General features: G+C 43.8%; 1 protein-coding gene across 2 annotated transcripts in view; it reads left to right on the forward strand.

Moving 5' to 3' along the window:
• Positions 1-27,658, forward strand: part of LTBP2 (latent transforming growth factor beta binding protein 2) — a 1,439,407-nt gene that overhangs the window by 1,227,309 nt on the left and 184,440 nt on the right. For both annotated transcript variants that reach the window (XM_078659886.1, XM_078659885.1), the window contains one exon: positions 24,958-25,098. In XM_078659886.1, the coding sequence (XP_078516012.1) occupies positions 24,958-25,098 (141 nt within the window). The remainder of the gene's footprint in view (positions 1-24,957; positions 25,099-27,658) is intronic.

Consider the following 27,658-nt stretch of genomic DNA (forward strand, 5'->3'; position numbering starts at 1 on the left):
GGGACTTCCTTCCTCTCCGTCACTCCGGAGCTTACTCTAACGACGGACGCCTCTTTGGAAGGATGGGGGGCACACCTCCAAGGTCTGTCCATAAAGGGCAAGTGGACTCTACCTCAGAGTGCTTGGCACATCAACAGGCTGGAGTTGATGGCAATTTTTCTTTCGCTCAAGTCATTCCATCCAGTACTTCAAGGAGAGTCAGTCCTTATCCAAACGGACAATACAACCAGCATGCATTATATAAACAAGCAGGGCGGAACGAAGTCTCCACTCTTGTCTCAGCTGGCGCAATCGATCTGGGACTGGGCTCTGAGTCACCACATCACTCTCACTGCTGTTCATCTTCCAGGTGTCTCCAACATCCTAGCGGATTCCCTCAGCAGGTCCACGTCATCGACCCACGATTGGGAATTACATCAACCAACACTCAAGTTGATTTTTCAGCGACGGGGTCATCCGTCGATGGATCTCTTTGCCACACCAGAGAACCGGAAATGCCCATCTTACGCAAGCTGGCATCCCCACCGAGGGTCACAGGGCAATGCCCTTTTGATCAATTGGTGCAATCTGTTTGCTTACGCTTTTCCTCCGATCCCTCTGGTGCCTCGAGTATTGTGGAAGATGCGGAGGCAGCCTTGCCACATTCTTCTGATTGCTCCAAGATGGCCTCGACAGGCGTGGTTCTCGGAGCTGCTCCTTCTGTCCCAGTGCGAGCCCATCCTTCTTCATTCTCGGATGGACCTCCTCATGATGGACAAGGGTCAAATTTGCCATCCAGACCCCGCATCTCTGAGTTTGACAGCCTGGAACCTGAGCACTTTGAATTTTCCCATTTAACCATTCCGCCAGACTGTAGAGACATTCTCGCTCAGGCCAGAGCTCCGTCAACTGTTAAAACCTACAAGCTGAAATGGAGAAGGTTTTGCCATTGGTGCGCTGCAACTGGTGTCCATCCCATTCATTCCATGCCTGCGCAACTCCTCCCATTCTTTCGACAACTGGCTCAATCCGGACTGTCTCATTCAACTTTGAAAGTTTTTCTGGCGGCAATCTCACGCTTCCGCCAGGATGGCTCCACTTCACTGTGTTCTTCTAGGATAATGCGTCAATTTTTCAAAGGATTGTTCCGCAAGTTCCCACCAGTTTGGCGCCCTCCTCCTTCTTGGCGCCTTAACATCATTTTAGCACAACTCCTGAAGGCACCATTTGAACCTATACACAAGGCTGATTTGAAGTTCCTTACTGGGAAGGTTGCTCTTCTCCTTGCGTTGACGTCTTCTCGTCGCGTAAGTGATTTTCATGCCTTCACGGTAAATCCTCCTTTTCTTCAATTCCAGTCAGACTGTGTAGTGCTTCGCACTAATCCCACCGTCCTGCCCAAGGTGCCTTCGGATTTCCACATCAACGAACCTGTTTTCCTAAAGACTTTCTTTCCTAACCCACAGTCCCCGGCAGAGCAGCGCTTGCACTCCTTGGACATTAAAAGGTGCTTAAAATTTTACATCAGCAGAACAGCTCCTTTTCGTAAAGCTGACTAACTGTTCATAGCTTATGGGCGCTTCCACAAGGGGCGTCCAGTTACCAAACCCACTATTGCTCGTTGGGTTTCCTCGGCCATCACTTTCTGCCATCAAATGGCAGGCAAGCCTCTACAGTCTTCAGTGAGGGCCCATTCCACCAGGGCGATGTCGTCTTCAACTACCCTGTTCGCCGGTGTGCCGCTGCATCAGATCTGCAGAGCAGCCACGTGGTCCAGCAGGCACACGTTTACAAGACACTACTGCCTGGGTGCCATCAATGATGCTGATACTGCAGTGGGACAGGCTGTGCTTCGCAGTCTTTTTCAATAAGGTGAGCCTCTGTCTTCCCTCCTCCATTATGATTTGCCATGGTATTTTTTTACTTGCATGACTAGATATGTATGTATATTCATATACTTTGGTCTTATAAGGCGGTTCATTATTACTGCTTTCTATTCTATATTCAAGCATGTGAATCTATGAAAGACACCCTAATACTGGAGAAGAACAATTGTTACTTACCTGTAAACAGGTGGTTCTCCAGTATTGGTGTCTTTCATAGATTCACATGCGACCCACCCTCCTCCCCTCAGAGGCTCTCTTCTCCTCATAGACTCTGTGGTCACTCTTGTGCTACGAAAATCTGAGGTACTGAGCTCTGAGGAGAAGGTTCTCGAGGGCTGCTGGCGCCTGATTGGCTACAGTTTGGACCAACATAATGACAGGAATAGACTACATGTGTTTTTTCTCTCTTCATGTATTCCTATGTGGCATTATGTTTAGGCTATTACAGCCTTTTTTCTAATGTATATTTCATGTGTTATGTTTTACATATACATATTATTAGTATGTTATTGCTATTTTATTTACCGTGGGACTCCCACTCCGACGACAGGGAATATTCAAGCATGTGAATCTATGAAAGACACCAATACTGGAGAACCACCTGTTTACAGGTAAGTAACAATTGTTCTTTTGTTTAGTTACCCTCACACACCCTAGTGGTGTCATGCGTCATCATCGCGTCACCCTGACACCTACAAGTCGGGGTGGGCTCAACCACAGTGTTGGAAGCTCTTTGCGATAAGTGAAGACCAGAGGGATTTAAAGATAAAAAACCTCTGACAGATCCCTGGTTTCCCTTTATTCTCGGGTCTGTCAGGGTCGTAAAAAATCTAAAAGTTAGGGTCTGTAGGAGAGTTATGGTCCTTTGACCCTAGTGCCAACATGTTTCAGTCCACAGGCGTCTATAAAGGTCCTGGACTTTCTTCAGGGCATAGGTGAACCACCCTGGGGAGACAGGAGGGGGAGTTCCCTAACCTATCAGTTATAAAGAGCAGAGTAGCTGCTCCTTTTTTTGTGACAGACAATTAATCTGTCATGCATAGTTATCCATCTGTGGAAAGAAGAAAGACAGACAACACACAACATTATATGAGCATGTAACGGAGTTTCCTTCATGTTACTTCCCAATTCAGTGCGTAGTTTGAGACCAAAACCAAAACATGCCAAGTGAAGGTGCACTAACATGTCTAAGATCTCGTCCAACTTGTGCCACTCACATCCTTCTCCGTAACACACTAATTCTATTTGGCAGGTAAATGTGTTGTAGCGATTTTACTCGCAAACTGTCATTAACTGCATGCCAGTGCGTGTACATATCAAAGTATAAAATACTGCGTTTCAATCCTTTCAAACAGACTTGTAATCTTTCAGCGTGAAGTTTGATTAAAAACATTTTTCATCAATGCTCTCGTGTTTAGTGACAAACGTATTGCCATGCACTCATAAAAACACACTCTCTTACCCAAACTTTGGAGAGATATCGTATCTCAGGGGACCATTAGGGATGAAGAGGTAGCCCTGTAGTCAAACCCTGTGGATGTCCCAAGCGGAGGGGAAAGCCGAGGGAGGGTGGTGGGAAGGAAACAGAGGGGGATGTAAGTAATGCTCAGGCTAAATGACCCAAAGAAGTTTTTTTACCTCCGTTTGGTGGAAAAACTGCTCGGTCTCTACTTGCCGTTACACTATGCTGCCATACTCAGTACTCACTCCGTCAAGGGTCCTGCCTCGCCCGATCGCCTATTTGGGTTCAGTCCCCGGCTTTTGCAAAGTTGTTTCGTGTGCCGGTGTATAATTACACCCGTACAGAGCTGGAAATGTTGTCAATTGAGATCAATGCCCCTATCCTGACGTAAGAGCGTTGTCCAGACGTCGCCGTATAGGCATTGATTTCTGGGAAATGTAGTTAGTCAAGTTTGGAACGGTGCTTAGATAGAGTCTGATCAAATCTATAACTTGTACCTTCGGTATCAATAAAGTTATTGTCGCTTATGTGACATTTAAATGTTCCTTTCCCTTTGGTGTATTATAAAAGCCTCACCTTAGTGCGCATGGAGTGTGCAGTTGATCAATTTTACTGCTAGCAGTAAAGGCGGTGGATTGTAGACGGCAAGGGCCGCAATGGACCAAGGGAATGCCCTTTGGTATATTTATTTATTATTTATTTATTTATTTATTTTACAGTTTTCTATAGCGCGAACAAGACCCGTGGGTATCAGAGCGCTTAACATCATATGGTCTGGGTTACAAAATATATAATACATGAAACAATAGGATCGTCCAAGTATTTAAAGTATCATATTGATGCTCAGGGAGTGTGCAGTAGATGAAACGTGCTGCTGGCAGTTCAAGTGGTGGAGTATAGAAGGGAGGGGCCCCTAATGACCAGGCGAAGGCCCGTGACTTAGCCCACCCAATGAACAACAATGCAGCGTATCTAAAGGCAAAATGCTATTTGTAATGCGATCTCTCGCACACACTTTCGTTTGCACAAGGTGGTGTATAAGTGGATTATTTTTGCAGTTGGCTCCATGGTATGGAGTCGTTCAAGCCGTTCTCATATGTTTTCAAGTGGTATACCCACTGCTGCTCCCGTTCTAGGAGTCTTTTGTTAAGATTACCAGTGCCATTCACTTTCTCAATGACTTTCCACCAAATCACTGTGTCTTTATGTTGTTTCTCTTTGTAGTGTGCTGTGAGTTTTGTAGGTGTTAACGCACGTCGTATTGTGCTTCTGTGTTTGCTGATGCGAACTTTCACTTTCGGCTTGTCATGCCTATATAGGATAGATTGCATGAACATTTTATCAAGTAGACTACTGATTCAGAATTACAGTTAGTGTGTGTTCTTTGTTCCCAAGGTGAGTGTAGGCCCAGGTCAAGGCTTTTGGTATGTTCTGTGAAGGGGCACGCTACGCATGACCCACATGGATAATGTCCTATGACTGATGGAGTGTTCCATAGTGTCAGCTGGCTGACGGTTTTCGTTTTGACTGTGTCAGTATGAACCAGTGTATCTCTCAAGCTTGTGTTTCTTTTAAAGGAAAACATTGTTTTTTCATAGATCAGTTTGTTAGATGTCAGTATAGACCATTTTTTGTTGATTTTTTTTTCACATCATTAAACGAGGAGTTATAGGTGGTAACACAGATGAGTTGATCTGGTTGGGTTTTCTTCTGGGTCTCTAGTAACGCTTCCCTAGGAGTGTTACATGCTCTTTTTTTGGCTCTTTCTATCATCTTTTCCGGGTATTTCTTCTATCTAGTTTGTTAGTGAGGATTTCAGCTTCTTTTTTGTAGCCTTGAACAGCTGGGCAATTTCTTCTTACCCTCAAGAACTGGCCAACCGGAAGATTTTCCCTTAGGGAACGTGGGTGTGCACTGTTGAATCTTAACAGGCTATTTCTGTCTGTAGGCTTTGTGTAGAGGGAGCTTACCAGGGTACCGCCCCTTGCTGTAAGCATGACATCCAGGAAGGAGATCTTTTCTCTGTGCATATTCATGGTGAATCGAAGGTGAGAGTTCAGATTATTGATCCAATTCGTAAAGTTCAGACTGGAGGTATCTCCTTTCCAGATAAGAAGGACATCGTCAATATATCTTTACCATTTGCATATATTGAGTGTATAGAGGTTAGTTGTCCATATGTGCTGATCTTCAAAATGGCTCATGTACAGGCAGGCTAGGCTCGGGGCACATGTACTGCCCATCGAAGTTCCATGTACCTGGAGACATAGCTGATTCTCAAATTTGAAAAAGTTCTCAGTGAGGGCCAGGTGTATTAAGGTGTTTACCCAGTGTATGGGTGCAGCCCAAGTCCACTCTTCTCATCTGAGGATGTCTTCCACTACCCTGATGCTTTCTGCTTGGGGTATATTCGTATAAAGTGCTTCGACATCAAGGCATACCAGGAGGTTTTCTTCCGGGTCATATTCAACATTCATAAGAAGATTGAAGAGATGTTTCGTGTCTTGTACAAATGATGTGATGCCTGTGACAAGTGGGCGTAAAAAACAGTCTGCATATTTAGACAATACGCATACTGGTACCTGGATGTTGATTGTTATTGTAGCATTGTCATGATTACCATTGCTTAATTATGTACACCCCCTTAACTATAATCTTTGGAATGTGCTGCATACGCTAACCCACTGTTACCCTTTGTAATAAAGGATGAGGAATACCACAACCAATTCCTTTAGTAATTCTTCATTTTTCAAATGGGTTTCGCCATAGGATTTTACCTGCTCTTAAGCCGGTGGAATCCTTGGGTGAAATAATACATATCTGAAGATTACTGTGGATCTCACATTTACAATGGGTCTGGTAACTCATGTTACTGGTCATATCTGAATTAACTTCCAACTTGTAATCAGTCCTTAGGAAATAAAGGAAATGCCTAAAAGTCCCTTAATGCAATAGGCAGATGGTGAAACACACAGGAGACAATAGGGACAGTGACATGACTCGGGTGTTCTTTGCAGACACTTTACTTCTCACTCATGGACTTGAATACCAGGGTTTCCTTCCTTTCCTGTAAGTCAGGGATTCGCTGTGCACAGAGGGCCAGATGTATGACGCTTGCATTTTGCGACTCGCAAATTACGTCACTTTATGACTCGCAATTTGCGACTTGTAAAATGAAATGCACAACAGTGTCTCAGACACCGTTTGCGATTCCAAGTGGGGTCACAAAACAATTGTACATTGCAGTGAGTCTCGCTGTTAGGAAGGGACGCCCCTTCCTAATAGCGAGAGTCTCAAACGCTATTTTGCGAGTCAGTGACTCAGTGAGTCAGTGACTCGCAAAATAGTGTTTGTACATGCAATTACCCTTTTTTGCGGTAGCAAACGGGCCAATCTCCTGTTTGCAAGCACAAAAAAGAGTTGTACATCTGGCCCGAGTCTCTAATTGATAAGATAGCAGTCTCATACGAAGTGGCACAGGAATTACCTACTTTCTTCGCTCTGTTGATGAATGTTAGTGGTGGGACTTTAAAGACAATTTTGTTTGAATACTTCAGACATAGCATCCAACCTTAATATACTACAAAATACTAGCCCTTGTCCATTACTTATCGAGGTGCTGCAATTTTTCAAATTAGATCAGCTAAGTATAATATTTTTGTCCATGCTCACCAAAGCTCAAAGGTTAAAGTCCATATCAGGATGTGTATCCAAAGGATAGAGACTGTCAGTTGTTTGATTTCATTATATAGATCTTTTATTTGTTCAACATGATCATTCTTTTTGATACACATAACAGCCAGCGCATTTCGTTTCTAAAATAGATAGAACACCTCAGGACGATTAAAGCTCAGATGACTAGTATTAATATAATTATTTGTTTACAGAGTTCACCAGTGCTAAACATAGTATCTTGTATAAGCGATTATATCTCGCACATGAGTGGCCATTATTCTTAAATATGCAAAAGATCCAAACTGAGCCAATCGCTTACACAGCGACAAGTGTGTCACATGTTTGCTGGCTTGGTTATTTAAGAATATTGACTGCTCATGTGCGGACGAACTAAGCTGACATTGCCTAGCAGTTCACAAATAGCAGTGACACTTGTAGTTGATACAGGACTTCCAACAAATGGGAAAACCCTGTCTCGACCTGTTTGCCACCGCACAGAATGACCAGTGTCCAAGCGTGTTTGCTTTGCAGTACCCAATACTATTCCCCTTGGGGACACCTTTTGCCTAGACTGGGGCTTGGGACTCCAGTGTGCCTTTCCTACCTTACCTCTGCTGCACAGAGTAATGAAAATAAAGAAGAAAGACCAGGTCCAAGTCACACCTGTGGCCCGTACTGGGCGAGGAGATTGTATTACCTAGAACTTCTGGCCATAAAACCCCTTTCTACTGCCTCATCGGGAGGACTTGTCGCAACAGCAAGGTTGGGTCCTGTAATAGAATCTGCACAATCCCCACCTCCATGCGTGGAGATTGAACAGCAACAGTTGATGGCTTTCGATTTCCCTCTGAAGTGGTTGATGTCATTCTGACAGCCAGGCGTCCTTCCATCAAAGCTGTGTAATTGCTGGACCCTGAAGGAAATTTTTTGTTCTTTCCATGAAACTCAGCCTTTACAGGCAACGTTATCTGACAGTCTAGTGATTTCGCTCTCATTAGCACAGTAAGGCTTTGCTGGCGCAACAGTTAAAGGTTATCTTTCAACCCTTTCAGCTTTTTTGTGTTTGCCAGGTCATCCATCTCTCTTCAAATCATCTGTAGTGATGCGTATCTCGAAGAGTCTGGTCCACATGTTCCCCCAACACCTTTTGTAATGCCACAATGGGACCTTAAGTTGGTACTTATCTACCTTTGGTGCATTCTGTTTGAGCACATGCACTACAGTTATTAATATCTACTTACCATAAAAACTGTATTCCTTATTGCCATAACCTCTGCTCGGTGAGTGAGTGAACTTCAGGCCTTTTCCGTTCTGCAGCAGTACACTCCCGGGCAAATTGGTCCTCCAGACAAAAGCGGCACACCTGCCTCAGGTAGTAACACTCTTTCATGTAGGACAATCAATCATCTTGCTATCTTTCTATGCTCCACCCCACCCCTCCAAAGAAGAGGAACATATCCACAATCCTGATCAACAGAACTGAGAACCGCGAAATGCAAATGCAAGTGACTAGAAAGGAAATAGTGCACCAGGAAGGAGCCCACAGACCAAGCCACCTTCAAATCGTCCCTCTACCAATACCACCAAGTACTGAAAGAGAAAAGCATCGAAGCCAGCTCTAACCACAGCAAAAATCTCTTCAACATTGTTAGAAAGTTCTTCAAGCCCTCAGCCACCAAAAACATCATCACCCTTTCTTAGGAACTCTGCAACAACCTGGTGGACTTCTTACACAATAAGATCTCCACCATCTACAAAAACTTCAAACCCCAACCCACCGCCGCAACACCCTCAGCCTCCTCCCTCCCACGGATGCAAACCCCTCTGCTATCTCCGACCACCTGCTCACCACCTTGGACCCGCTCACCACAAAGGACGCCACAGCCATCATGAACTCCACCTACTCAGGAGCACCCACTGTCCCCTGTCTCCACCACATTTTCAACCTCTGGAGCAAACTGATCAGCAGTGAGCTCACTGCCATCTTCAGCTCATCCATGACCACAGCCACTTTCCCTAGAGTATGGAAACACACAGAAGTCAAACCCCTGCTCAAGAAACCTTCTGCCGACTACTGCGAACTCAAGAACTACTGTCCCATCTCCCTACTGCCATTTCCTGCTAAAGTCCTTGAAAAGCCCTCAACCGCCAACTCACAGAACACCTGTAGATCCACAATCCTCTGGACCCCTCCAAATCCTGATTACTCACCTACTACAGCACCCAAATCACCCTGATTTCGGCTACTAACGACATCAGAACCCTCCTCGATCAGGGAGAAATGGCAGCCCTTATCCTCCTCAACCTCTTAACAGCATTCAACATCATACCCCACCCCACCCTTATCAAGAGGTTTCATCACATCGAAGTCCAAGGAGATGCCCTCAAATGGATTGCATCCTTCCTCACCAGAAGAGCCCAGAGAATCTGCCTACCACCTTTCACCATAGAACCCAATAACATCATCTGCTGCGTCCCTCAAGGCTCGTTCCTCGGCTCTACACTGTTCAACATCTATATGTCCATCTTGGCCAACTTCGGCAGAACCCACAAAATGAACATCATATCCCACGCAGACGACACTCAGCTCATCCTCTCAGAAGACCCCTTCGCCACGAAGGCAACTTTTCACAGGTGCATGTTTGGCATCGCCGATTGGATGAAAAACAACCAACTTAAACTCAACACAGACAAAACGAAAGTGCTAATCTTAGGGAACAACAGCTCCCTGTGGAATAACTCCTGATGGCCTATATGAACTAGGACCAGCGCGCACTCCAACAGGCCACGCTCGTAACCTTGGCATCATCCTGGACAGTAAGCTTACCATGAAAAACCAGATCAATGCAGTCTCTTCTGCATGTTTCCTAACCCTTTGCATGCTCTGTAAGATCTCCAAATGGCTCTTCTTCAACTCGAGACAAACCATCACTCAAGTCCTAGTCACCAGCCGGCTGGACTACGGCAAGGCACGCCACGTAGGAATCACCACACACCTCCTGAAGAGACTACTGACCATACAGAATTCAGCTGCCAGACTCATCCTCAACCTCCCCAAATAGACCCACACCACCCCCCACTTCAAGAAGCTCCACTGACTTCCCATTCAGATATATCAATGTCAATGACACCTACAGGGCCCTTCACAATCAAGGACCAGCATACATCAACCACCACCTGAGCTTCCACCAACCCTCCACCCACCTGCACTCTGTTTCCCTCTCCCTCGCACATACTCTGCATCTGCCGAAGCATCATTGGAAGATGCTCCTTCTACCTCGTAGTGAAATCCTGCAACAACCTCCCCCTTCACCTATGGACCTCAACCTCTCTTTTGGAATTTAGGAAAGACCTTGAGACCTGGCTGTTCAACTAAACCCCTTAGCAGCTATGTTCTCAGTGCCTGGATACCACATGGTGAATAGTCAAGCTCTATAAATCCTGCTTGATTTGATTTGATTTGATCCTAAGAGTGCTTTCAGTTTTTACACTGATCAGACCAGAAACCACCTGGACGATCTACTTTTTGTGGGCTTCTATAGAGCCAAAAAAGGTAAAGTGGCACTAAAAGAAATCATCTACAGATGGATTGGATTATACATTAAATCTGCTATATGGTAGTCAAGAAACAGCTTCCAGAAGGCTTGCACACTCATTCCACCATTGCAAAGGCATCTTTAAGTGTGCTAATGCTCAGTGTGCCGGTCTTGGACATCTGTGAGGTGGCTACATGGGCATCCCTTCACACTTTCATAAAGCACAATTGCCTGGACAGCCAATTTTGGCAAAAAGTGCTCTTCTCCCAATCTATCCTGCAGGAGTTTCTGGCCTGAGTCCTTCCACAGTCCCACCAACCAGGGAGGTACAGCTTTGGTCTCTATTTGGTATCTATTCATAAAGTGAGGAATCCATGATTAGGGGTTTTTATTCGAACAACAAGCTACTTACCTTTGGTAATGCCTTTTCTGGTCAAAACTGCATCTAACCGCAGATTCCTCACTGAGCCACCCAACTCCCCGTTCTTTGGAATGGACTCATTCTATCAACTAATCCCAATCTAGGGAACTGCACACTGGCAGGTTCTGATTTGTGTGGTCCCCATGTCTGGCAGCACAGACAGAGATCAGAAAGAAAGTAACACCAGCGCAAGGAGTGGTGCAGATATAGTGGCCTCAATATCACATCCGGGGCAGGACAGATATAGTGGCCTCAATATCACATCCGGGGCAGGATGGGATAGATCCGACCCGGAGCCTCACAATGCCGGCTACCAACACGAATCACTGACACAATATCATAATAAACAGTATCATTGACAAAAATATTGTGTCAAAAATATCGTTTACCACAATATCGTGCTCCTATACTTAAAATGCTGAGTACAAAAATATCAGAAAAAAGTATCATTGACACTAATATCGTCCAAAAGGAAACAAAGATATAGATTTTTTTAATATGAATAGAGTTTAAAGTAGTAAATGTTAAATATTTTAATATATACATTTAATGTAATGTAAATTAAATGCATTTCATTCATATTTAATATGATATATAGATACTTAAATAAGCATGCATACAAATATATGTGTTAGCGTGTATAAATATATGTTTATATACAAATATATATACACACACATATGCATATATGGTGTAACATAAATTATAGACTTATTTATTTTACATTATATTACGTTTTTAACATTTAAATGTATTACTATGACAACATACACACACAGTAAAAGCATACAAAATATAAACAATTCTATAAAAAGAATATTAATATATTAATTGATTTAGGCAATAAAACACTAAAAATGTAAACCCCCAAAAAATGTTTACAAAACATTCAAATACATTTCCAAATAAAAGCAAATAGTATAAAATATGAAAACACATTTAATGCTATAAACTCTATTTAACCAACATTATGAAAACTATTGTACTCTAAGAATATTAAATATACTCTAATATATGCAACGACAGGGAATGTGTTGGGATTCAGATGGGTTAGATATAGTATTCCTCATCCAGTCAGTCCTACAGTAGGGAAAGTGTTTGGCTTCGGTGGGGTTAGATGTACTATCCCCATTCCAATTTAAGCAACCCTAGGGGAAGCATTGGATTTCAGAGGAGTAAAATTTACTATGCCCACATCAGCTTAAAAAAACAGTAGAAATAGGGATGAACTTCGTAGGGGTTAAAGTTACTATTCCCACTCCAAACAGCTCACCAGCAGGTAAAGAGTTGGATTTCAGAGAGGTAAAATTTACTATTCCCACTCCATATAGCGCATCAGTAGGGAAAGTGTTGTAGTTCGGAGGAGTAGAATTTACTAATCCCACTCCAGTCTATGCAACAGTAGGAAAACCGTTGGAGTTTGGAGGGGTTCAATTTTCTATTCCCACTCCAAACAGCACAACAATAGGTAAAGTGTTGGACTTCTGAGGAGTAAAATTTAATATTCCCACTCTTGTCTGTGCAACAACAAGGAAAGGGTTGGATTTTAGTGGGGTTAGAATCACTATTCCCACTCCAAACAGCGCAACAGTAGGGAAAGTGTTGAACTGGGAACAGGTTAATATTACTAATCCTACTGCAGTCTAAGCAAGAGTAGGGAAAGTACTTTACTTCAAATACATGACATATGTGAGTAACCCCATGAATGTAGAAAAAAATATTAAATTCTTCTTTAAAATCATTAATTACCATGAAAATATATTTATGTATATATATTAAATAAACTAAAAACAATGAATCAATATATATATATATATATATATACAATTACTATTCAGTAAAATAATTCATTAGAAATTAATAAATAATTGCTATTTATTCATTAATCAATTGACTTCCCACCCTATGCCCCTATAAACCTAGGACCCTGCACTTAAAATATAAGAAACAAAAATAAGTATTTAATAATTTACATATTAAAAATCAATTAAATAATCAATTAACAATTAATAAATAATTGTTAATTAATTGCTACTTCTCAACTTCCCACCCTATACCCCTACACACCTAGCAGCCCACAACTAAAACATAAGTAAAATAAATCAGTTTTCCATATTTTACATAATTAAAAATCAACTAAATAACAATTAATTAATTGTTAAATAATTATTACTTAATCAACTTTCCACCCTAGATACCTACAAACCTAGCAGACCACAACTAAAATACAAGTAAAATAAATAAGAATTCCATAAATAATAAAAATAAAAATTGATTAAATAATCAATTAACAATTAATAATGATTTTTTAATTATTACCTTATTAACTTCCCACCCTGTACCCCTACAAACCCAACAACCTGCTATGACAGTATAAATTACTTTTAATAATGTAAAACAAAATCTAAATCACTTGAAATTACAAGCTATATTTAACAGAAATAACATTTATATTAACAATAGTAACATAAAATTAACATATCAACTAAAACACATCAAAATAATTAAAAACAATATTTTTCACATCTATATTACTGAGAATGATATTAAAAATTGCTCTTCTTTAAAACAATAGTATTTATCTCATAAAATGATATTCTTGTCAACGATATTAGTGCATCCCGATATTTGTGATTCACGATATTTAAAATCCGGCATTTATTTCTTGTGATATTTTAAAGTCGATATTTTATCCAAACACCACCAACACCTGAGGGAATTCCTATTGAAAACTCATCTGATCCAGTCTGATGCCTGGTAGTATTCATAAAACGATATATTGATAGAGACTCTACCAGAAAAGGCTTTACTGAAAGTAAGTAACTTGTTCTTCATTGGCTGTCAAAAAAACAGATCCTTGGGCTGGTATGGAAGAATACACAATGCCTTCTTTTGTCATGCATGGGAATTCCCTTTTGAATTGTGTTTGCTATACCAATGGCAATCCAGCTATCATAAGTACAGCTTGATGCACTAATTCTCGAGGGCATTCACTCCTCTGCAATTCAATCACTCTGCACAGAGCTTGTAACCCTTTGATACCAGGATTGAATTGTAGGTTACTTGCGTAACCTACTCCATTTATTCCCTCTTAGTATACACTCTTTGGAAACGGTCCTATCTTATAAGGACAGAAAATAGTTGTAGTGGACTGTCAGCTGGATTTACCTACATGTTAACGGTACAAAATAACTGAAATGTTTTGGCATCACTTTGTATCTCCCTCCGTGGAGGTTGTTTGAAAGTGTTCCATGGCCTAAAATTGACATGATAAACATGCTTTGATACATTAAATACGCTTGTGTATCTTCAACCTCAGCAGCAGAAACCTTTGCCTTACAAACAGTGCACTGCTCCTCGTCTGAGATTTGAAGGCTCCTGAAGACACCATATTTCATTCTTCAACCACAACAGGCATAACTTGTGCTTTTAAAACAATTAGATCTAGTTTATTGGACGGTTTTAGCTCTGTTTTGGACTGATTCCTTAGTTTTTCAGTTCTCTGTTCTCAACAAAGGATTTTCTGCAATTCTACTGACAGTCGGTTGCACAATTCTCCTTTTTAGGTCTCGCCTGGAATTAGCATCCGAAGGATGCGTCCAGGCTGGAGACTTAATGTTGCCGGTCTCGGGGGAATGAGGGACAAAAGGGTGTTACGAGCTTTTCTACCAGATTTGGGTGCGAGAACGCGCACGTCGGCTCCGTCCACGCGTGCGCACACAGCCAGCCACCACACAGACTGAAACACACGCGCGCTGGTTACTTTCACTTTCCATCCCCCCTCCAGTCATCGGCTCTTTTTACACACGCATGCACTTGCTCACACACACCCCCTCCCCCCCAGTCACACACACACGCCCTCCCCCCCCAGTCACACACACACGCATACACACAGACTCCAAGACACATACACACATGCACGCACGCTCACACACATACACAGCCCCCCGCCGCCGCACGCGCGCACACACACATGCCCCCCGCCCTTGCAGCTCAGCAACAAGGCGAAGCCCCACTCACCGGCTTCCTTCGTGCGGCGGCTCTCCTCTCATCGGCAGCTGTAGGGCCCGGCAGCAGGACTCTTCCTCCCTTCTTCGGCACCGGGGCGCAGGGTAGGCTCCTGCCTGCTCCGGTGCTCAAAACAGCCGCGGCTCTTCCGTGGGAGGCGGGGTAGGCTCCCGCCCTCCTACTTCCTGTTTCCGGTTGTCGCGCCCGGCCTGCCTGACTTCCTGATCGCAGGCCGGCGGCGATGTTCAGTTTGTACCGGGCTGCGGCGGTGATGCGGGGGGACACGCGAGGGGTAGGCTCCCTCCAGAATTTAATTACTTAAGGCGCCAAGGCGGCCGCAAATTATGGGGCAGTGGCACTTTTGCTCGCACGTGGTGGCCCGGCCACACACTGCTCAGTGCTGTAGGCCATTATAATCAGGCCGCCGCAGCATTCATTCTTCAGTTAGAATTTCCGAGCCGGCAGAGGGAATAAGTGCAGTGGATGGGTTAATGGAAAGCCATGACTGACCAGCGTCACTGTCGGTTTACAGCGCCGGCTGCCAGGACTCCGTGAGGACAGCAGCAGCAGCCTGGACAGAAGTCTGCCGTAGGGGTAGCTCACTCGTGGCATGAGCACCCAGCAGCCCAATTGCAGTGCGAGTCACCGACGTGCCAATCACGCTTCTGGGTGAAAACCATCACTGTAAGTAGACAGTAGTTTCAGCCACTTACCACCCTGTTTGTCGGTGTTAACCACCAGTGTCACACACTTCGCAGATTGGCCTCAGATAGACAGAATGACGCCGGGCGGCATGTTTGTTTTTCATTGCAGCGCCGCCATAGATTACCAGCTGAATTTTATTAGATGCTACTAAAAGATTTTACAGGAAGGTATGGTATGGTATGGTTGTAAAGGGTCAGGGCAACTTCACAAATCACGTCAGGTGTGAGTGGTGTATTTAATCCAGGTACCACACTGCACTTACTAAAATGTTTTTTCGTTTTGTACCATACATTTTCTTAAACCACTGCTCTTTATAAGGTATCACTAAAGGTGTTGCACAGGATATGTGAACATCACTTATACCTATCTTGAAAACATAGAAATGTTACTCGTGTGTACTAAAAACTTGGCAGCTATGTTTGGGCCGCGCTGGTGATAGTCGGGTGACACCAGTCAGTGGGGACAGAGATAGTGTCACTCACAGTCATTAAAATGTCACTCATAATTACACTGAAATTATGAATATGTCACACATAGCAATCTGAAACCTTGGCAGCTATGGCGCTAGGCAGGTGAACACAGCGCTCCCAAGCGCTATAAAACTTGTCGCTTCAGAGCCTCCACATCCTAAAAATCTCACCACACACTGGATGGGAGCAGGCTCTGGGGTCATCGGTCTAAAGCACTTTTCTAGTAAAAAGATTATTCCACACAAACTGTCATCCAGAGACCCCGTACCCCTGATACTCTCCTGCAGCACTCTCACCACAGTGAGACTCGTGTGAAACCAATGACGTGTCAGAGGGAGAATGACACCAAAGGATGAAAGGCAGAGGCTGCCCAGCAGAGATGTGACCCTATAATCTGCAGAGAAACACACACACACACACACATACATACATACATACACACATACATACACACACATACATACACACACACATACGTACATACAAACACACACAAACAAACGCAAACACATAAACACACGCACACACACATACATATATGCACACGCACGCATGCACACAAAGTCACTGAAAAAAAGGACAAATTAACACTAGGTATCAATTACATTAAACAATGTTACATGTGTAGCGCTTAACACAAAAACAAATGAATAGCCCCTGACAACTATCCAACACTGCCAGCTCTTTCCTGTATACCCGAGCATATTGTATAATGCTATTAAAACAGAGACTTTTTTGGTCAATCCTGAGCAGCGCATGTGCTGCTCTTCGAAGCACGCTGTATTCAGGTATGGACTTGCTAAATGTGTAGCGCTTAACACAAAAACGAATAAATAGCCCCTGACAACTATCCAACACTGCCAGCTCTTTCCTGTATACCCGAGCATATTGTATAATGCTATTAAAACAAAAAAAAATTTAGTTCGATCCTAAGCAGCGCATGTGCTGCTCTTCCAAGCACGCTGTTTTCAGGTATGGACTTGCTAAGATAAGCTTGCAGTTTTGTCCTATCGCTGAAGGTTGGTAGGTTGGGGAAGAAGTGTCTGGGGCGTCCTTTAAACAAGCATTTGCAATGCAATAGGTCTCACTTTGCGAAAGTTTAAGCTATTAGCATTGAAAATGACAATGCCTTTTATTTATGTTTTAAAAGCAAAAACATAAATAAAAGGCATTGCCATTTACAATGCCAATAGCTCTAACTTTAATAATGCGAGACCTATTGCATTGCAAATGCTTGTTCTTCTAGTAAAGAAGCAAAACTAGAATAAATGTGAACACAAATGAAAATAATGGCTGGCTATCCTATTGCCCAGCATTTTATTTCGTTGGAGATTTGTTGCTGGCAGTCAGCAAGCATTGGACTCTGGTACATGAATTGTTTTGAAACCATCTGGATGTTCCCTTGCAATTAACACCTATCACATATGTCAACAAGAGTGAACTAATTCAACCAATAAGAAGGCACCAATCATACTGCACTTCCATGCAGCTACCCATTCTGAAGTATGCAGTATTTGCTGGGTCAACAAAACTGACAACACCAGTTCCTGTATACATACATACATGTATGCTCTAACATAAGTCAGGCTGCAAATCATGTCTTCTTTCCTGGATTCCATTGATGCTGAGCTTCAAAATGCAGTGGCGTAGGAAGGGGGGTGCGGGCCGCCCCAGGTGTCATCTCTGAGGGTGGTGACAAAATGTCACTGAGGGGGGGGTAACAAAATGTCAAAAATCCGTTCCCCCAGCTCTCACCTGCCGTCTTCCGTGTGGCAGCGTCGAGGCGTGGCAATCCGTAGATTCGCGAGGCCCCTTCAAGGAGTCCTGCCGCAATACGGCAAATGCAGGAACCGCCCCGGGCTGTCTCAGGTCTAGCTATGCCACTGTCAACATGTGTGCACATACACCCACTCAACAACTAGATGCCTGCTGTCAACTTCAGCTGGAGCCACTTTAGGCTATTAGAGCTCCATCGTCGCCATCAATGGCTCATCTGCTTCTGTGGCTTCAACCTACAAATTTCATGGAAGCTTCATGTCAATATCACTATGTGGAAAAAGGTAACAGTGAGAAGCGGTGGAGCCGCCATGGAAAGGCATGCCGAGAATGTCTCCAGGTCCCATTGCGGGCCCCCAATGTGTCGGGGGGTGTAGGTGCCTGGGGGGGGGGGGTACCATGTCCCTGTACCAGGTGGCAGGCACTGTGCAGTGCCTGCCACGCAGTGCAGGGATACGCTGGACATGCTTCTTTTGACATCATGGCGGTACTACTGGCAGCAGCAACCGCCGCAATGTTAAAGCCCGCGATCGTACAGCCATGGTCGGATTTTGACTGCGGAGCATACTAATTGGACTGGCGGTTATGCCACGGTCCTGGTGGGCGGTCCTTTCCCACTACCATGAGGTCGGGGTGAGTTCCCGACCACCATCGTAATAGACCCCTTGGTTATATAAACTGTGCACAGAGAGCAAGTGGTTAGGGAGAACCTTCACACTCCAGGCAACAAAAAGGGCAGGTATCACCCATTCCCTACTGAAGGATGCTGGGAGGCACTTGGCCTTTGCTGGCTCTCTGGTTGGCTATCTGGCTTGCTTATCATGTGCGCACTAACCTTCAATAGATCATACATGATGGTAAGGACACAGCGAAATATGTTGTATGCTTGAGCTTGGACACTACCACCTGCTTGGGCAGGGCAGTCAGGAGCAGCGTGGTCCATCGGCACCGTTCATGGATATGCTCCACAAGGTTCTCGAGTGATGTAAAACAATCCTTGCTGGCCATGCCATCTGATGGCACACGCCTCTTCGGAGACAAGGCAGACTCAGACATAGAGGCTTCAAGGAGAGCAATGCAACAACACACTGCCTTGGGCTTGCATTGCCTATTTGGCAGTTCCCCTTACAATTTTGCCCCTTCCAGGATTCAGACGCGGGGTGCAGTAGGGGCCATGTCAACCCTTGTATCAGCAACAGCAAATATCCCAGGCCTTTCGAGACACAGGTCTCGGATCCAGGCACCAGCATCCTGACCCCAAGGGCAACAAACTATGGAATCCCTGGCCCCTCTGGAGACACCACAAAAACACTTTAATTTGCCCTTGTTGACTTTCAGTCACCCTGTAGGAGGCCCGATCACCTTTTACCTCCAGGGGTGGTACAGCAGTACTTCAGACCTATGGGTGCTCCACATCATCCAAAATAGATACACCCTCACTTCCCTCGCCACTCCTCCTGACATGACTCCCACATCACAATGCTTCCTGAGGACCACTTGTCCATTCTGTGAGACTAGCTTGGATTTGGAATGCATTCTGTTGTAATGTGCTTATTGCCAATGCAGTTTCCCCACTATGGTTCTCTGCCTGTCTGCTCAGCGTGTGGTGATGTCACATGGAATGTTGGGGTTGCTTTGTATGAAGAGTGTTTCAGTTGGTGTGATGGGCTGAGCTGAGAGGACCCTGCTCCTGGTGGGGCATTACCAAGGATCTGAACATCTTCCTGTATCTGAGAACCTGTAAGATTACCACAAGAATAAATCTACTAATACCATCTACAAGACATGTCTGAGCTTCCATACTTCGCTTTAACACTGGCGACGATTTAAAAAAGAACCTACCTGAGCTACCTTGGATGGACTTGACTTAAGAAACTGAAGTAGAAGAAGCCCATTTAGAAGAAGCAACGATTTACAGAATTTCCTACTGATTGGAAAATTATAGGACTTAAAAGACTCAAGTAACTGTATTGAAACTCATGGATTGGATGAAACTAGGCACCCCTAATGCCCCACCAGTCACCCTGTCAACTGCCGTCCTTAACTAAATTGTACCAGTTTCTGTTTACCTGCTTGCTGCCTTTGAATAATGACTGACAGTCTCTGTTACATTGTCCCTGCATTGACCCTGACTGACTCTTCAATGAGATTGGCAGTTGTGACGTGTGCTAAAGGAAAATTACACTTCAACTAAGCTGTTTTCAAGTGAATGCCTCATCACCCCAGTGGAAAGTAGCGATGTGTACTGGGTATTAACATCAGTGTGGAAAGCAGCAATGCGCCCTGGGTATTGTCAGCAGTGAGAGATGCAGCGATGTGTGCAGGGAAAACTTGCATCCCCGTAAGGATTTGGCAGTATTTTTGGATATATAGACTGCAGCCGCGTGATATTTGACCTATGGAGAAGCACTGCGAATTTGGATGCCTGATGACTGTTTCTGCCATTCTGCGCACTGGATGCAACTTTACCGTTAAATTTGGATTGTTTTGGGATTGCGGTGGAAACAAGTTTGATTCTGAGCGTTCTGAATATTTTTTTTTTTTTCTTTCATCTTCATTTTACTACAATTCGAGTCGGAATTCAACCTTGTGGCATTTGGTTTTTTTTCAACTTGCAACGAGTAACAAGCGCTCTTACCGTTCTTTGCTCGTGCTGTTATTCACTCACGCACCATTGTCGCTCTCTGCCTTCACTTCCCGTTGTATGCGTATGCAGTGCGCTCTGACTTCATTACGTCACGCACGCAACCACGCATACGGCGGCCATTTTGTTTTCTTGGTTGCTATAGCAACGCTTTAGCAACGCGATTACGGTGCTGACAGAAGTTTTTTTTATGTGTTAAAGGATGTTCTCCTCGTTACAGAAGCGGCGAAAAGAAGACTAATAAGCAGATAAGAAGTTGTTAGTTGCTATAAAAGAAAGTAAATATTGAACTTTACCTGGAGAGGAAACAACAGCATTTGTGCATTATGTATTTTTACTTCAGTGATACACACACTTTGGATTTTACTACATCTATATGAATGTGTACTCCACATCATACACACTTTGGAATTGCAGCGTTTAAAATATAAGTGAATGCGCATATGAGAACTTTGATCGGCGGTGACATGCACACCTGATGTATTTACTACAAGATAACTCAGCATGTTTTTATTATGCTCTTTTCTCTATAATGTGAGAAGTTGCATGATATGGTTTTCTTTTAATGTTGGATATGCTTGACATGTAATCTTTGGGGCATTTTTGCATCTATTATGTGTAATTTTGGAGGGTGGTGGTTGTTCCAGTTTTGGGTTTTGCATCTCTATACTATTTTAGAATTTGTTGTTTTGGGTTTAGACATACCCATAGAGTGCTCGCGAGTGTTGAGTGTTGGGTTGGGGTTTACCTATAGTTTTTTGTGAGTGTGTCATGGGTTTAAGGATACCCATAGTTTAGCGAGAGTGTCATGGGTTAAAGGATACCCTGCATTTGCTTTGGGTTAAGGGATACCCTAGGTTTTTGGTTTGCCTTGTGTTATGTATAAATGCTATATAGACTGTGTGTGATGTGACGACTACACACGTGGTGTTAAGGGATACCCCAGGTTTTTGATTTGCTTTGTGTTATGTATGCATGCTGTGTGTGACGGCTACACACGTGGGGTTAATGGATACCCTAGGTTTTTGGTTTGCCTTGTGTTATGTTTATACGTTACATAGACTGTGTGTGACGGGTACACACATGGAGAGTTATCTCAGGTGTAGTCTAACTCCTACTTTCACACTTGTTACCCTTGGTTTTTGGGATTTGTGTAGTTTGGGTTGTAGATCCCTGTCTTGCCCCAGTTTTATGCTGGTTTAGTATTGTGGTTGATTTGTTTTACCGCAGTTTTTCTACTGATTTAGTGTATGGCACATTAGGTATTGTGTGAGGTTTTGAATTTGTTTGTTTTTAAGAAGGTATTTTCTTGTATTTTATTTCTTTTTTTCTATGATCATTTTCAGGGAGAAGGAGGTATTATATTGTTTTGGTATGTGTCTTCTTCTTTCTGTCAAAAGTGTGTTTTCCATCTTTATGCATTTTTTGTGTTTATGATCATTATCAAAGGGGAGGGATGTGTTTGTTGTATTTATTAATGCATTCTCATCTTCTCCTATTCCTTTGAATGTTTAGGGGATGAGTTGGTTGTTTTTATCAATGCATTCTCATCTTCTTCTATTCCTTTGAATGTTTAATTATTAAGGGGGGAGATGTGTTGTAATGTGCTTATTGCCAATGCAGTTTCCCCACTATGGTTCTCTGCCTGTCTGCTCAGCGTGTGGTGATGTCACATGGAATGTTGGGGTTGCTTTGTATGAAGAGCGTTTCAGTTGGTGTGATGGGCTGAGCTGAGAGGACCCTGCTCCTGATGGGGCATTACCAAGGATCTGAACATCTTCCTGTATCTGAGAACCTGTAAGATTACCACAAGAATAAATCTACTAATACCATCTACAAGACATGTCTGAGCTTCCATACTTCGTTTTAACACATTCCTCCCGTCCATCAAGGGGGAAAGGGTGTAAGTCTCATGGACATCACCACCGTAATGTGGTACTGCAACAAACAGGGTGAAAAGGTCTTGTGAGTCCTGTGCAATGAAGCCTTGCACTTCTGGAAATGGTTGAGTCATCTGGGCATTTCCCTAGCCATACAGCATCTGGCAGGATCGTTAAATGCCAGCTCATCCAACGTTGCCTAGTGGATCATAAATGGCAGGTGCACTCAAAAGTGGTACAGAGCACCTTCCAGCAATAGGGAGAACCCTTACTCAATGTTTTAACCACTGGCAAGTGCGCACAGTGTCCCAACTTCTGTACATTGTAGCTCCCAAGGTAATTCTCACTGGGAAATGCTGTTCGCTCAGATTAAAGCCCAGGACTCCTGTAGGCCTTTCTGCCTAAAGTTCTCTTATCCAAGGTTCCAATGAAGTTCAGGAACAACTGGGCACACGTCATCCTAGTGGCTCAGAACTGGGCGAGGAGACTGTGGTATCCAGTACTTCTGGCCGTGAGCATCTGTTGTCTGATCTGGCTGCCCCTTCAGGCAGCAGCGGCCCGTGCAGGTAAGAGCAGTGGGGCTGGGTTGGGGGGGATTCGACAGAAGACCACGGGGATATTAAATAAATATTTCATTTTTCTTTGCCATCTGTCGAACCCCCCCCCCCCACCCAGCCCCACCGCTCTTGCCTGCACAGGCCGCTACTGCCTTCAGGAGGACCTCCTGTCACAGTAGCAGGGCAGAGTCCTGCACTCTAATATGCACTACCTAAGTCTACTTGCTTGAATATTGAACAGCAACAGTTGACAGCTTTTGATCTCCCTTATTAACCCCTTCCGTGCGGCCGCGATTCCCCCCGTGTGCGGCAGCCGCACGAACAGGGCGGGGCCGTGACGAACCCCAGCCGTCATCAGCACACGAGCACCGTGGAGCGTGACGGCTGGGGTTCGTCACCAGCATGGAAGGGGTTAAGGAGGAAAGGTTTTTTGGGCAGCCATGCATCCCTCAACTAAAACAATCTATGTGGGAAGCTGGGCCGAGTTTATTGTCTGGTTTTTGCCCTGAAATAGCCTACCTTTACAGGCACAGTTGCCTGACATATAACTCTTTTGTTTATCCTTTGACCAGCAACGCCTTGCTGTGGGGATAGCTAAAGGTTATTTATCAGCTCTTTCAGTCTTTATACATTTATCCAATCATTATTTTTATTCAAATGACCTTTTGTGATGCACTTTCTAAAATGGCTGATCTATATGTTCCTGTCAAAACCATTTGTGATGCCTCATGGGGAACTCAATCTGGTTCTCACTTTTCTCATTTGAGCCAATGCACAACTGCCATCTCTGACAGCTCACCTTAAAGACAGCATTCCTCATAGCAATAGCCTCAGTTCATCAAGTGAGTGAACTTCAAGTTCTATCTGTCCAAAAACGGTGAACCACCTTCTTCCCGGATAAGCCTGAACTAAGGTCTAAATGGGCATTTCTCCAGAAAGTTACACCTTTCCAAATAGGACAGTACATTACTCTGCCAGCTTTCTTTGCCCCATCTCATCCATCTTAAGAGGAGGAGAGACTTCATCCCCTAGACCCAAAGTGAGCTTTGCTCTTTTATATTCATTATACCAAGGACCATCAAGTGGAAAATGAGCTGTTTGTGGGGTTCTCTGGGGCAAAGAACGAAAAAGCTGTGCAAAAGTGAACCATCTCAAGACGAATAGTCATGTTTATCAAAATCTGCTTCCAATTGGCCAAGAAACAGCCTCCAGAAAGAATATGTGCTCATTCTACCAGGGAAAAGACTGCTACCACTGTGCTGATACGTGTTGAGTCAGTCTTGGACATCTGCAAGGCTGCTACTTGTATATCGGTTCACACATTCACAAAGCACTGTTGCATGGATTGCCAGGTCTGGCAGGAGGGGTATTTTGCTCAATCTCTCTTGCAGGATTTCCTGGTATGAGCCATTCTACATACCCACCACCTGGGGAGGTGCTGCTTTGGTATGTATTCACATAGTGAGGAATCTATGGTCTGAAGTATGCATCATTTGCTTACCTTTGGTAACACTGTTTCTGGTGTATACTATATCTCACTGCTGATTCCTCCCCAACCCACCCTCCACCCCATTCTGTGAAATGTACTCTTCAACTCTATGCTTATAAGATTCAATCTTAGAGACCTGCACGCTGGTACAATTTGATTACTAAGGCTCTGTGTCCAGTGGCACAGCCAGATATCAGAAAGAAACTGACATCAGCACATGGTGGTGGTGACTGTGTAGGGGCCTCAACATCACACCCAGCAAGACAGTACAGAACAGATCTGACATGGAGCCACACAACGTCACCTACAGATGCACGAGAGAATTGCCAAAGGAAATTCTTCAGAGCCAGTCTTGCACTTGGAGGGGGTATTAACAAGGCGGGGAAACTGCGGTTGGATAGAGTATCTATAGAAGGGGGCGTTATGATAGATAAGTAACTTGTTATTCTCTCCCTCTCTCCACTTGCAGATCACGATGAGTGTGGTAACCCAAATGCCTGCCAGAATGGGGAATGTGTGAACACACCAGGGTCCTACCATTGTTTCTGCAGCCCCCCTCTGGTGCTTGATGTGACTCAGAAACGATGCATTAACGCCACCAACTTACCAGGTAGGTCTGTGTGGGAGTTAAATGTGGTAGCAACAGAACAAGAGTCAAGAAGCACATCTCTAATTAATCACTATCTGTCTTTCCCAGGCTGTATTGGGCATTGGCCTTATCAGTCATATGTATGGTGTAGCAAGTGTTCAAAATTGTGAATGGTCTTCTCCCCCCTTTTGTTACACCTATCTTCCTCACTCAAAAACCTCTTTCTAACCTCTCATTTATCTGACAAATTACCTACACATATTGCCAAAATGGTCCTCAGGTGCCCCCAAAATGCAAATATTAAATGATATTTAGTGGAGCAATGTAGATCTCATTTTGGGGTTCTTTTGAGAATGTGTGGACATTTAGGTAATTCCTAAGTGATAAATTCAACTGATTTTACTTCTTGCATAACTTTCATTTGATGTATTGGAAATGTTGTTCTCCAGGACAGGATCTTTTCTGATAATCGTAAACATAAACGTTTTCTGGTCCATGCATTATTTGGGACCACGGTTACACTGTGAAGTTTTAAATGTTTTACTTTAATTTAACAAAGAGAACACATGCCGATATGTTTAAAGATGAACTTATAATGAGCATTGTTTTAATGGAGACATCTAAGACATTCATAGTCTTGATGTATTCATTTGAGATGTACTGAGAAAAGTGGAACTTCTTATAATAATGTATCAGAAGTTTTACATTTAATTTCAGTTCTTAAGAATGCTCTTTACATTTAAATGTGCATTTTCTCATCATTCGCTCACACATTCATGCACTGAAAACATATTAAATGAGTCCTGATAAGAACCTTGAACACTTGTTTTAGGTATTCACTGCATCGTTTGGAAGACTGGAATCCTGGAGCTCATATTGATACCAGTTTTGGTTTACATTCCATTCTAAGTAATTTCCTGTATGGTGCACTCACCCTAAAACTAAACTGCACACCCCACTTTCAGCTAATGGTGGCATTCCTGAAGTTGCATTATTAGGTGGAAGGCACCAGAGACCCTCCAACTGCCTAATGTCCCAGTCTGTTAGGGACGTTACCTGAGGCCTTCCGGATACGGCCACTATGGGCAGACAAAATAGTTCCAGGAGACAATCCTGTCACCTCACTGACGTCTCGGATAGGCTGGAATGTGGTGATTTGGTCGTTTCGAGAAGTGATGAGTTCAGCTTTCTTCCCATTTAGTTGAAAATAATTATGTCACCCAGTGGCGAATATTTAACGCCTTAACCGCGGGGGGTTTTCCGCTGCAGTGCGGGCGTTCTATTAGGTGGACGGGGCTGCATCGGCCAACGGCCGACGGCAGCACGCAAGGAGTTAAAATACAGTTGGGTACGTTTGTAGCCCTTTGTTCGGATCCCTATTGATCACATAAGTATCTGTGTATCGTCGCCGTACATAAAGGATTTCTAGTCAAAAGAATGAGGGGCATATTAGCAAGAAGTTCGTTAAAATTATCGCCATTTTAGCTGCAGAAAAATGCCGCTAAAACGGCGATAATGGTCTTTAACGAGCTTCTTGCGAATATGCCCCTGAATCATTTAAGCCAACTGGAGTTAGCATTTCTAAATTAAACAACAGGGAGAAGAGTGCCGACCCCTGCGGCGCCCCACACGTCTGGGGTATGTGCCTGAGCAGGAGAAGCGAGTGCCACTGATACCGAGGCGACCTATCTCACACCTCACGGTCTCTGGGACCGATAGCGCTACAGGATCAGGGCAGGTGGCACGCCCTAGTCTGTTTATCGACGTAGGCCGTCCAGTACTTCTGCCGGCACACCCTCTGCCCTACCTCCAGCACGAAAACCTGCCGGGCCGGATATAGCCGATGGTGCGCGTCACCAAAAGACGACAATTGAATAAACGCCGCGCATTCTCGAAGTATAGCCGAAAAGAAGTTCTCAATACATCCCAGATCTAGTGTTGGCTTTTTTAATCAGTGGCATAATTCGTGCCTTTTTAAATTCATCAAAAATGCAACAAACCTGTAGCAAAGGAAGAGCTAATAATTTCCTGGGCAGGGCAATGTGGTTTTAGTAGCAGGTACTTTCATGGCAGGGCAGACAAGATGTCATCATTTACCGGAACACATTGGCTAAATACCTCTATAATCCCTACACAGGGTAGTCTGGTACTTTCTAGGGTAATTTAATGAATCGGGCTTGCAGCCAATTGACTTCAGTCTTCTAAATCAAAATTCTGCAAATAGCTGACATTACTCTTCTAACCTATAATCCACCGGGCAACAGGACGATTTTTTCAATTCCTTAATGCCTGAAAATACCGCTTTCGCAGTGTTTGGTGTGTGAAATATTTTCTCTGAGTAATAAGTTGCCTTAGTAGCTTTTAGTTCTTTTTTTCCCCACTTGTTATAAACTACTTCTATCCAAATTTTTTCACGGCTGTGTTCGAGTTTACATGTGAGGATGAACCGCAGGTTCAAAAGCAATATCCATCCAGAGGCTCAAAAAAAATCTCAAACGAATCATACATGAACTATAGTATCAGGGAATCGTCTTCCTGTACCCATCAACAATAAATACCTGATTTACCTGGTTTTTAAAAT

The sequence above is a fragment of the Lissotriton helveticus genome, chromosome 9 (genome assembly GCF_964261635.1).
Source record: "Lissotriton helveticus chromosome 9, aLisHel1.1, whole genome shotgun sequence".
NCBI classification, from domain to species: Eukaryota; Metazoa; Chordata; class Amphibia; order Caudata; family Salamandridae; genus Lissotriton; species Lissotriton helveticus.